The sequence below is a fragment of the Vipera ursinii genome (genome assembly GCF_947247035.1).
Source record: "Vipera ursinii genome assembly, chromosome: 1".
In the NCBI taxonomy this organism is placed as follows: domain Eukaryota; kingdom Metazoa; phylum Chordata; class Lepidosauria; order Squamata; family Viperidae; genus Vipera; species Vipera ursinii.
In genome coordinates, this window is record NC_139512.1 from 110,209,462 (window position 1) to 110,222,165 (window position 12,704).

At 40.2% G+C, this 12,704-nt stretch overlaps 1 protein-coding gene across 1 annotated transcript in view; it reads left to right on the forward strand.

Annotated features, from left to right (window-relative positions):
• LOC310647051 (ribonuclease inhibitor-like) overlaps window positions 1-11,686 on the forward strand; it is a 28,315-nt gene extending 16,629 nt beyond the window's left edge. The window contains exons 4-10 of the mRNA XM_083373991.1: window positions 3,632-3,799; window positions 5,281-5,451; window positions 6,509-6,679; window positions 7,660-7,830; window positions 8,653-8,823; window positions 10,399-10,569; window positions 11,124-11,686. Coding sequence (XP_083230117.1) covers window positions 3,632-3,799; window positions 5,281-5,451; window positions 6,509-6,679; window positions 7,660-7,830; window positions 8,653-8,823; window positions 10,399-10,569; window positions 11,124-11,211 — 1,111 coding nt within the window. The 3' untranslated portion in view covers window positions 11,212-11,686. The remainder of the gene's footprint in view (window positions 1-3,631; window positions 3,800-5,280; window positions 5,452-6,508; window positions 6,680-7,659; window positions 7,831-8,652; window positions 8,824-10,398; window positions 10,570-11,123) is intronic.
• The last annotated feature ends 1,018 nt before the right edge of the window (window positions 11,687-12,704 follow it).

The window sequence follows — 12,704 nt, forward strand, 5'->3', positions numbered from 1 at the left end:
AATATAATAATAATAGAGTTGAAAGGGATCCTGGAGGTCTTCTAGTCCAACCCCCTGGTCAGGCAGGAAACCCTATACCACATCAGACAAATGGTTGTCCAGTCTCTTCTTAAAAACTTCCTGTGTAAGAGCATTCACAACTTCTGGCGGCAGGTTGTTCCACTGATTAATTGTTCTAACTGTTTGGAACATGGCTCCCCAAAAAACCAAACTAAATTGGAATTCCAGCAACAAGTTTTATTTAAAAAGCATTTGTAAAGTCTTGGTGAGCTGAAACACACGTAGGAGTCCAGCCACACCTTAAAAAGCTGTTTGACACATTTTTATATCCTACCCCCGAAGCAGATTCCCCCCTCCCCTATCGCACTCAACACCCCTGATAAACTAATCCGGGCTGCCTAAAACCACTATTCCCTGCCATGTTCCAGGAAGTCCCTTTGTGCATGTCTTATCAATCACCATCTAATTTTCTGTTAACAAAGCTCGGCTCCTATAGTTATTTCTATATTCCCTCTACTTGGGGTTTCAGTTAGCCAGCAACTTCTGCTTTTCTTATTTGTATATAGTTAACTTGTTTGAGTTTATGACTTTCAGGTGGCTTCTCCTACAATTCTTTAGATTCATTAGAAATTTCTGATTAATAATCTACTCCTGTCATAACTATTTATGACACCCAGTTAGAATAACAATTGGGACTGGAATTTCTGATGCTATGTGATGCAGTCATAAAGTGTACAGTAGTCCTCGACTTAAGTTCATTTAGTGACCATTCAAAGTTAGAACAGCATTGAAAGAAGTGACCTACGATAATTTTCCACACTTACGACTGTTGCAGCGTCCCCATAGTCACATAATCAAAATTTGGATGCCCGGCAACTGATTCATATTTATTACAGTTGCTGTGTCTTGGGGTCATGTGATCCCCTTTGGCGACCTTGTGACAAGCAAAGTCAATGAAGAAGCCAGATTCCCTTAATAACTGTGTTACTAACTTGAACTGCAATGATTCACTTAACAACTGTGGCAAAACAGGCAAAACTCACTTAAAAAGTGTCTCACTTAACATAATTTTGGGGCTAAATTGTGGTCGTAGGTCTAGGATACCTGCAATGTGATGTGACACTATCACTTAGTGACGGCAGTCGGGCACTCCGTGTTGCTGCCATTAACTGAATCCCACTGGCCCTTAGCCAAGGACCTCCCCCACCATCCAGGACATTCCCAGTTTGGTTCCTCCCAGCCCTGAGTGACAGAAAGGTAAGAGACTGCCTACTCTACCTCCTCATCAACCCCCCAATAGCCTCTTCCCCCCCATCTCTGCCTGTTTGACTACCTGCCTACCAGCTTCCCTTACCTCCATCATCCTGCCACACTGTGTGCCACTACTGTAGTGTCCAGAGCCTTCTTTGCACTCCCTTCTTTTGCTCTAAGGCTGCCTGGATCTCCATTCATGTCCTGGCCAGAACCTTATTTTGTGCCAACACACGTGGACAAAAACAAGTGACAAAAGTCCTGGCAGGCACACAAATGGAGACCTAGGACAATGTGAGAGAGTTCCCAGTGGCACCGGCTGATGCAGGACGCAGGTGTGGCAGCAGGTAGGGCTGGATGGTGTGGGCAGCTGGCAGGTGGCAAAAGGCAGCTATAAATGCAGGTGGGTCTGAATTTGGTTCATATGACTGCGGGGGACCCACAAAGGCTGAAACTTCAAAGACTCTTTCAAATCCATTCAGCAATGGTCGCCGAACGAGTGGATGTTAAGTAAGGACTACCTTTCTGAAAACAGCCAGTATAGGTGATTTACAGTCAACTACATTCAAATGATTTTTCAGATTGGGTTGATAGGACAATCACTTTATACTCCTTTTCCCTGGGAATACTTCATTTGTTTCCACAACAATCCCACATAATAAATTGAATAAATAAATATAATAAATCATAGAACTCAAGTTCTTTTGTGTTGAATTGTGTTCTTCTAAAAGAAGAATATGGAATTTTCAATTCTCACATCTCTTAAAGAGCATTGATTTCATATGGCAAGGAGAGCATTATATTGGTATTTAATTGGAAAGAATGAGGGCTGTTATTTAGATTCACCTTGACACAAATAGGTAAAATGTGTAACTGTTGGAAGTGATTATATACATTAATTCAGCTGACAAATGAAAACTAGTATAGTGTCAATTGGTTCTATGCCACCTGGTCAGTGTTGACTCTTAGCAACTACATAGGTAGAGTTGGTCCAGAAAGGAACAGCATGCCAATATACCACTTAAAAAAACTGCTGCTTGTTACATGTATCTGAAGCTCTGCCTTTACATGGCAGTTATTGGTTTTATGGTCATAGAGCTTGTAATACTGTTGATAATATACACTACAGTGGCCACTTCGACCCGCCCCTCAAAATGGCTCTGGCCCCCACTCAAGCGGATCTGTGGAGAAAGTGGGACGCCTGAGGCAGGTGGGCTGCTTCCCTGGGGAATCTGTTGGTAGGGAGGCTTTCCTGCTACCAGATTTGCCCTTCCCATTCTCTGACTTTCCCAAGCTGGTCCCAGTCCCCCCCTCCCCCATCCTGTCCGCTTTACAGCTTCCTCCCCGAGTCTGCCAGAGACTTCCTTTGGGGGTGAGGGAGGAAAGATGGACTACCCATGCATATTGCACCTGTTCCCTGAGGCTGGATCCAGAATGGGAGAGGAATGGGAAAAGCTTTGGATGACAAGGATGGCACAGGGCATCAGAGTGGGACCCTGATCCAAATGTGAAATGGGAGGCAATGGTGGGGGCACTGCAGAGCTGGGAGTGAGGCGGGTTTCTGGAGGGTGCTGGGGAGAGACCACTCATAGACAAGGGTCAACCACACTTTGGAAGAGGACCAGCCAATTTGGCCCCTTCCAAGAAAAGCCCTCAAGTTGGCTGTGCGCAGCCACACGTAGGACAGCTGCAGGGTGCTAAAGATGGGCGCCAGGAATCCTTTTACTCCCTGCTGAGTGGGTCAGGTAGGCTGCTTAGCTGAGGCACCTGCATGCCTGCTGGGGGCCCCTCAGGAGCCACAGAAGCCTTGCCACACCATGTGGGCTGTGGGGAGAGGCACAGGCTAACTGGAAAAAAATGGGACTTGGAGGTAATGTCTTCAGCTTTTGGGACTAAGGACTGCAGAAACGTGGATGTTTCTCCTGAAAGAAAAGAAGTTGCCTTTTTCCAGTGGCTGACTTAGTTTTTTGTACAGATACTGATCTTTCTTCCCTTTCCTCCAACCCCCTGCAAGCCCCACCCCGGCTGAGATTTCCAACTGCTTTAGATTATGGCTTATTTAGTTTTGAACCAGAATGTACAAATTCTGAAAATAGAGGTCCAACCTAATTAAAGAATGTCAGGTTGGCAAAATCAACAGTTATTGGCAATGGAATCTCTCGGGGGTGCAAAAAGGGGTTTCCAGCTTTGTTACTAAATACCAAAAATTTAACACTACAGTTCCTGTATGCAACACAGCTGTTTGCCCTTTTTGCGATGGTGCATAAGATTTGTTTGTCATGTTCCAGCCAGCATAACCACAGGATTCAGTGAGATGATACTTGCTATCCACTTCTACTCTCAAGTATTAATGTAATTTACACAGTTTTTATTATTCCAGGTTACGAAACTGCAACTTAACTACAGCTTGCTGTGAGAAGCTTCGTTCTGTAGTTAGCAAATCATCTCTGACAGAACTACACCTGGGAGATAACAGTTTGGGCACATCAGGTGGAAAAGCTTTATGCCAAGGACTTGTGGATTCAAACTGCCAACTAGAATCACTACAGTAAGTTGTCCTTCAGTACATATAAGACAGCAAACATGTTTTATTTAGAGGTTTCTCATGTTACAAAGCGTCTTTTTCATCCATCTTGTATGGACCACCTACACAGAATTGGATAAACCGGCAAAAATTAGGAGACAGTATGGTATAGTCCAAGGGTAGGTAACCTTGGTAACCTTGGCCAGCATGGCTGGCTCAGGAATTCTGGGAGTTGAAGTCCACGAGTCATAAAAGAGCCAAGGTTGCCTACCCCTGGTATAGTCAGTGGTTAAGGTACAGAAGTTAAGGTATTAAGATTGAAGTTATATCAAGTGAAGGATCCAAAGTCATCATATTTCACCCAGACTAAGCTGGAGGTTGCATGAGTCTCAGGGAAGGAGGACTTGGCATCTTTCATTGATTCTCCCTTGTAACTCTCTGTACTCGTTTTAGGTATCAAGTCATTGACTTTTTAGTGGCCCTGGTTTCGGCCTGTTACAGTAAGTTTTCTGTCTTGGAAATCTCAGGGATTTCCCAATTTTATTTATTGATGGGATCGTAGATCTGCATATAGATTTGTTTGTAATAATGGCAGGGGGAGCTTCTGGACTCTTTTAATTCTTGCTTGATGAGCAAGAAACGTTTATGATTGGGGTGGTCTTCATACAGAATATCTGGTGTGCCAGTTGTGCCCTTTCCTGAAGAGAGGCCTTAACACATCTTGTAGTTGTTATGACTTAGTTTCATTTTGGCAATTGCAACCTTTAAGTGGGTCTGTGAAGACCACTTGGAAACTACAGGAAGAATATAGTGTAGCAGTGCAAGCAAACTGTGGTTTGATCCCATAGCCCCTCCACTCCGTATGGGTTATGAGTGCTGGTTATCAGGCTTCATGGCTTGGGGCCTGGATACCTGCGTAACATCCTCTGGTTGTTTCTGACCATTCCATAAGACCTGGCAGAATCGGCGTGCTCCAGATTTCCATTAGCGAAGCAGGGCTATCTTGTTGGGATATTAGAGACCTGTGTACTCTGTGCCATTTCTGCTTTCTGGAATCACATTCCCCCAAAATGCACATGGTCCCAATCCTGCTGTGTTTTCAGAAAGGCTCAGTGACCTGAGTTTTCTGCAAATCCTTGGCAGGGTGGTTTTTGACTCCAGTTGTTGAACTCTGTTTTATGGTATGTAGCTGGTTTCATTAATTTTCCTGCCTTGGGTTTTGGCACTCCTATTGTTATTTGCTTGCTTGTAAACTGGATATAGACAGCACTTGCTTTCTTGCTTTAATCTTATTTATATTTTATTGGCTGCTTAGAGTTGGTGTTATGATGGAGGCAGCCTAGAGGTGGGTTAAATAAATGAAATACGAAAGCTAAACAAAATTGGGTTGAAAAGTTCTGCTATGGGTTGTAATATGTATACAGTACATCCTCTGCACTTCCCCAAACCTGTAATATATGTCTACTATTATCTTTTGGAAGTCAACTCCCTCGTATCTCTTACAGATTACAATTCTGTGACCTCACAAAGGAAAACATAGACGCGCTCTGCTCTGTACTGTGTGTCAAATCATCCCTGCAAATGCTCAACCTGAGTAATAACAGGCTAGGAGATGATGCAGTGAAAAACCTCTGCCAAGCCTTGGTGAAGGGCGCTTCTAACTTGCAATCCCTACAGTAAGATACAATTCATTTTCGTTTGGAGTTCTCTCTTTTGGGGTATGTCACAACTTGAGAATGTTCTAAAGAGGTGGGGGTCTGCCTTAAAAGGTAAATCCACCCAAGATGGATTGTACCAGGCTGAACCTTCAAAACAGTTTGAACTTGGATTAGCTATTTCAGTTGTTCTGAGTTCAAAATAAAACTATTACCTTAAGGTAAGATGTACGGCCAATAACAAAACAATTAGAATTACTCTCAAGTAAGAAGGGCAGTCAATAAATTTTACAAATAAATACATTATATTTCAGAGTTTTATCCAAACTCAAGACAAAAGGAGTTTTAGTCATTATTGTTATGTGTAATTCACCAAACACTGAAGATTTGAAAAGTCCACTAGCCAAATCAACAGCAAGTTGTCAAATGCAAACCATGATTGTATAGTCACAGATAATCCCTGTTGCTAAGCTGTTGCACTTTATCTTATTATAAACTACAACTTGTATGTATTGCGCATATACATTATGAAGAAATCTCAATAATAGTCTGAAATATATTTTCCCTGTTGTTAGGTTATTTGTAGGTTGTGTTAAAATGACTTCATTCTTGCAATTTTGCGGGACTGTGCCTTTTGCTGACTGGTTGCAGAAAAATACTTAATTTCTTTGTCTACTCTGTGTCCACGTGTGTGTATGTGTATGTATGTGTTTTAAAGCGTGATGTGTTTTAAAATCTGTTAGTTTTGTAAATTGTATGTAGATAGCATTAAACTGATTAATCACCCTTCTTTGTGTCCCTATGATGAAGCACAAAGCAGGGACTTGTTTAGACTTCCCATCGTATCAAAATGTGTGAATTACCACAATTGTGGCTGTTCTCTTCCAATCTCAGAACAACTTTATTTTCTTTATATGCATATCCTTATAAATTCAAAGTCATGTGTTCTGTAGCTGCAAGATGCCCATCTCTAACACTGTGATTATTGTAGGCAGAGTTGCTGAAATAACAAAATTCTATTGTCAGTTTTCTGGTGAAATCCAGTGCAGCTTTGAAATTGCTTTTTGTTTATTTGCAGATTAGAGACCTGTGACATCACTCGTGCTAGTTGTGACGACCTCAGTACTTACCTTAGCAGTAGCCCATCCTTGAGAGAATTATGCATAGGAGAGAACAATATTGGTGATGCAGGACTAGCTATCCTCTGCCAAGGTGTCCAAAATCCAGATAGCAAATTAGAGAAACTATGGTAAGTGGCTCCCTAAACATTGGCAGTTTTAGAATCTTAACTTGTATCAAATGTCCTTTGGTAACATACTATAAGTCAATCAGGCTTTCATAATGGTTTGTAAGGTACCAGGGGATAACTAGATTGTTACAGCCAAGTCCAGAATGGCGATCTGCTTAGTAATGTCTCTTATTTATTTCAAGTTGGAAGATGGTGTTAATGTATACTGCCTTTTTAATATTTAAAACTACACCTATATACTCTTTAATATTTTAAATATATATTACAATATACATTTTCAGAGATTATAGCTTACTATCATAAGTCTTGGCAGCATATTTTTTCTCTCCCTGTGCAAGTGAGCATAATTCATGAAATTTAAAGTGTATACAATCTTAAGTTGTGTAAGTAGGCGTTTTTGGTATTCCCTGTTTGGTATTCCCCATTACAGAGGGGGATGGAACTCTGTGTGCAGTTTCTACAATAATTCCTTATGTTTGTAAAATATATTTCTAAAGAAACAAAACATTTACAATAAATGAGTCACAAAGCCCAGTTTTCATCCATGTTTTTCTATAAATGGCCATCTAGCCTAGTAATAGCCAATCCTGTAATAATCAGAAATGGATAATCTCTGATTCTGGAGTAATGTCAGAGATGCTACCACTAAATGGCTTCCATCAAGTGGGGTTCCCATTTACATTAAAGACAAGGGACGGGGGAGGGTAAGACCAGTCTTCCAGGCTCAGGTATGTTTTGAAATAGACTTGGTCTTTATCTGTTTTCATTAGCCAAGGGGGACTTTTCTGTGTCATACATTTTTTTCAATATTTTTTATGTATTGCTACTTACTACAAGTGAAGGGGATGTAGTTTAAATATGGGTTTATGAAGATGTAAATGAATGTTTCGAATGGTATACGTGATTTGAAGAGGGATCCATGGGTCTCCCATCTTACTGTTGGTGAAAAGCTAAAGGCAATGATCTGGTGATTATTTCAGGTTGTGGGAATGCAATATCTCTGCTGCTGGTTGTAAGGAACTGGCCAACATCATTGGCACCAAAGAAACACTGAAGGAGATGAGCCTACTCGGAAATCCTGTGGAAGATGAAGGAGTAGAGCTTTTATGTCAAGGGCTGAAGGATCCAAAAACAAAACTCCAGTCTCTCTGGTTAGTGCGCGTTTTCTTCTTGCTGCAATCAGCAGTGCTGTTTAATAGGATATGTCTAGAATAGAAGGGCAATGTAGCTTCAAGGAATTGCTTAAATGATATTCCTGCCTAGCTTCTGATTCCAAGAAATCTGTAAGGTAACTCATCCCCAACAAATAGATCCTTGCTGTGAGCTGGAAGTTCTTTACTCCTCTCTGGTGGAGGAGTACTCCTCTCTGGTGGAGGAGCCTTGGTGGAGCAGTGGGCTAATGCCTCCTTAAGTAACACCAGCTGCCTGCAATTAGTGCAGGTTCGAGTCCCACCAGGCTCAAGGTTGACTCAGCCTTCCATCCTTCCGAGTTAGGTAAAATGAGGACCCAGATTGTTGGGGGCAATAAGCTGACTTTGTAATAATGCCGCTTGGGGTGTGTGTGAAAACCCTAATAAGCAGGCATATACATAGAATGAAGGCTACTGCTAAGCTTGTAAGCCGCCCTGAGTCTTCGGAGAAGGGCGGGATATAAATGGAATTAAAATAAATAAAATAAATAAATCTTCATTTTCTGAGCCCGTTTTTGCTTTTTATGCCTTTCTGTAACTTGCGATTTTTACCACTGAAGCCCGAGGCCAAATAGATATGAAAGAAGGTTCTGCTGAAGCAGTGAGAGAATCGCGCGGGTAAATACAGCTAGAGTTGCTGAGTCTTCAGCATGTTGTTAGGCCAGAACAAAACTAGCTGCTAATAATAATTTGACAGAAGAGAAAGCAAACAAAATCCAGGAAAGGCTTGTTGCATTGCAAAGCCCCAATGTTGTAAAAGACGCTCTTATTTGCCTGCTACAGGTTAAGAGATTGTGGCTTGACTTCAGCTTGCTGCAAGAGTATTAGCTCTGCTTTGAGCGTGAACGGTGTCCTAAAAGAGCTGCAGCTGGGAGGCAACTCCATTGGAGATGAAGGAGTGATTGAAATCTGTGAAGGTGTGAGGAGTCCAAACTGCAACCTTGAATCCCTCTGGTGAGTGACAGTGTAAACATCTCTTATCCTTAATTTATTCTTTTCTGAAGTGCGTTTGTGTTGTTGTGCTTTCTGTATACAGCTTTATGTGGGATTCTTCTAACCCTGTTTTTCAAACTTGGCAATTTCAAGTTGCATGGACTTCAGCTCTCAAAATTTCCGAGACAACAGGCTGAGTAGGGAATTCTGAAGTCTACACATCTTAAAATTGCCAAGTGTGAAAAACACTGTCCTACCTTTTTTTCTTTGCCTGGAGTTTGCAGTGAATATTTTCCATCCACCCAGCTTCTGAGGGTGGCCTTCTTCACCTAGAACAGCGACATGAATAGCCTTTGGGTGTATTAGTCCAGGAGCCATCTTGGCTTACACTAAAGTATTAGGATTAGCTTACACTGAAGTTGGCTTACACTAAAGTATTAGGATTCTTTTAGTGTAAAGAGGGCTTATCAGCCAACCTGGATGCCATTAAAAAAAAGCTTTTATTTAACCTTCTTTATGCAAATATAGGGTAGAGATTGTTTCTAAAGATAGGTGTGCCAATCACAGATGTGTTTGCCAAAGCAAAAGCGATATATGCAACAAACCCTTGGAGAAATAAAATGGTTTCATCGATTTTGTGCTGACTGAATTTTATTTAAGGGTAATGGCCACAATATTGAAGTATGTTACCTCTTTTCCAGCCCTCCTCTCCCTCTCCCCCAGTGGTTTATTGAAGAATAACTAATACATTACAGGTAGTCAACAGTTCACTCTTAGTGCCTGTTCAAAGTTATACCAGCACTGAAAAAAATGACTTATGGATTTTTTTTCACGCTTACGAACATTTCAGCATCTCCATGGTTAGGTGGTCAAAATTCAGACGCTTGGCAACTGACTCATATTTATGACAGTTGCAATATCCCGGTGTGTGTGTGTGTCATGTGATCACTTTTTGCAATCTTCTGACAAAAGTCAATGGGGAAGCCAGATTCACTTAACAACTGTGGCAATACAGATCGTAAAACAGGGCAAAATTCACTTAACAAATGTCTCATTTAGCAACAGAAACTTTGGGCTCAATTGCGGTCGTAGGTCAAGGACTACCTGTATGGGATCTGCTAGCAGGGTTTTGATTCTGTGTCAGCACCGTCCTATAGATACCCATGTTAAGTGGAGCTTCTCTGAAGCTCAATGAATGTAGGATAGCAGAGTAACTGGCTTTATTTAACAAGACTGGCTTTCATTGGAAGAGGCTAAATACTTATTTTGAACAATCACATTGCAGTGAATTTTTGTGAACAAGTCTGTTGAGATCTTCATTTTTCCTCCTAGTTACATAAAACCTCTGGAAGTATCCTTAAAAAGCTAAAAGCTTACTGTTCCCTGAAATCAGTGAAACATTTTTGAAGGTTGGAACAGTGGCTATTGCACAGCAGGTCTACTTTTTGCAAATAGAGGCTATAGATAGCTATAGGCTATAGCTATATAGTTAGGGCAGTTTCTAAGGATTTGTACAAATTGAAGGGTTTGGTTTATTTTTTCATTGATCCTGTTCTCTTGCAAATGTTATTCAGTATTATTCTGATTTCTTCTTAGCCTGGGGCAGTCAGGTCTTACAGCAGTTTGCTGTGATGCACTTGCCAAAGTTATAGTTGAGAAACCCTGTCTCCGAGAACTGGATGTGAGCTACAGCCATATAGGGGATGAAGGTGTATTAAAGTTGTGTGAAGCGGTGAAAAATCCAAACTGTAACCTGAAATATCTAATGTAAGTATCTCTTGGTTGGCATGTAAGATTGATGAAAAAGGGGGTATGTATACCGTAGCTTTGACAGAGCTTCTTAAACTGCTCTCCTCCAAATATCTTTGTTATATTTGCATTTGGTCTGTAATTGTTTCCAGGATGATCAATTGCCATTTTAAATATTTCAGAAGCACTTCGTTGAGCAATTAATCGATTGACTGAGTTGGGCATGTTTTTCTTGAGTAGTCTTGCTCAAAGTCATTCAGGATTAATCAAATGCTCCTGATGTTCCTTCAAAGCAATTTGCCTGAAATGTATATCTTTAGAAACATGGTTCTGGTTGATGGAATCTTAATGTTAGAAAGAGCTTTAGTTGAATGCCTGCCTTTTGGGGTAGCCAGAACATCTCCCTCTGTGAGAAGTAGCTTCACCTGTGGAAATGAGATTTTATGTGCTTTATTGTATTATCAACTCTGAGTGATTTTATGCTTGTCTGATATTTCTAGTGTAGTTCTAGTACTGAATTCTCATCTGTAATCTATAGTATTAGTAATCTGAATTAAATTCTTTTTTTGCAGCTTGTATGACACTTTTTGGACTTCTAAAGCAAACAAGGAGGTGAAGGCTCTGGACGGGCTGAAGGCTGACTTTCAAGTGGTTACTTGAATGGGGCAGCTTTGCTGGGACCATTTCTTGTCTCCTGTTGATTTTTGTTTTACTAGCCCAATGATTTTTTTTAATTCCAGAATTATGGACATGATGTGATGTACCCAAAAAATTCCATGTTAGGAATATGATGAAATGAGGTAGTTCTGAAGAAAGCTTTTAGGTCTACATCAAATTAAAATATATTTGTAAACCATGTTGGTGGGCTTTTACCATTTGGAAAATAAGGGAAAAGAAGAGTAGAACAAAGTAAAATAAATCTCTTGCCCACTGTCATAAAGCAATAATGTAGATTGTGTTAATTTTTCTCAGGGTAGGAAATAAAATTGTTTAGATAATATTAATTGAAAACACTGCTCACTTATAGCTAACAAAGTGTTAATTGCAGTTATTTCAAATTTTTTGTTGAAAGTATAAGCGATCTTATCTCAGTCTATGTAGCTTTATTAAAAAATAAAGTTTGTTTGCAAAGATACATTTAGGATTTTGTCTTTTGTTCAAAGAGACACAAAACATTTACATTAATTTCCTTTTATATATTCATGGCTCAATACAAATTCTGTTTATGTTACTACACTAATTTTTAAAAGCCTGTATAATGCTAATGCTTTGCTGTTTTTTTCCCTGCCTAATTTTAATTAACCATAATGCACACCTATCTGGTGAAACATGTTAATTACCTGCATTGAATATCCTTTCTGAGAAAATAGAGAGTTTAAGTGATGGGCAATGTGCTGGATGCATTTCTGTTCTTAGTTGAATATGGTATTCTGGTCCACTAGATAACTCATCTTTACTAAACCTCAGTATGCCTTCCTAAAATTTATTATGTTTGATATACTATTCATACTTATTGGTACCATTTAATAACATTTTTTGTTTCAGTAGCTTTTGAATTATTGTTGAAACAATTTAAGCAATAACCCTGTATTGTGGTTACCTATCTTCAGTAGTGGTTACCACTTCAGTATTTACCTGCTGTCATCCAGGCTTGATGGCCTGCAGAAGATTGTAGGGAATGGACTTCAAAGATAATTCAGAAACATTTGGTGGAACAAACTTGAGCTGTTTGTCTGATAAAGACTAGAAACAGAACAAGCAGGTTTTATCCTGAAGCTTTTGCAGGCTTACATCTACCTTGTCAAAACACAAATCCAGATTGTTACGACCCTGAGATATGTGATCTGGGATATTATTTTAGGGGTGTGTAACAAACTGCCTGCTTTACTTCACTTAAGACAGTCATCTTTACTAATCTTGATTTTTACCAAATTGTCCTGACACTTGTAGATTCAGTATGGAAACAGTCACCGGTATAATTAAATCCAGGCATCCATGAGTGATCTTACTAAGTCCACTTCAAACAACCCACCAGAGGTGTGAAAATATCTCTGTATTCATACCATACAAACTTGATCAAGGTTCAAAATTACTGTCCTCTGCTTGCAGTTCTTAGAGCCAGCTATTACAATATTTTCAGTGTCCAGGAAAAG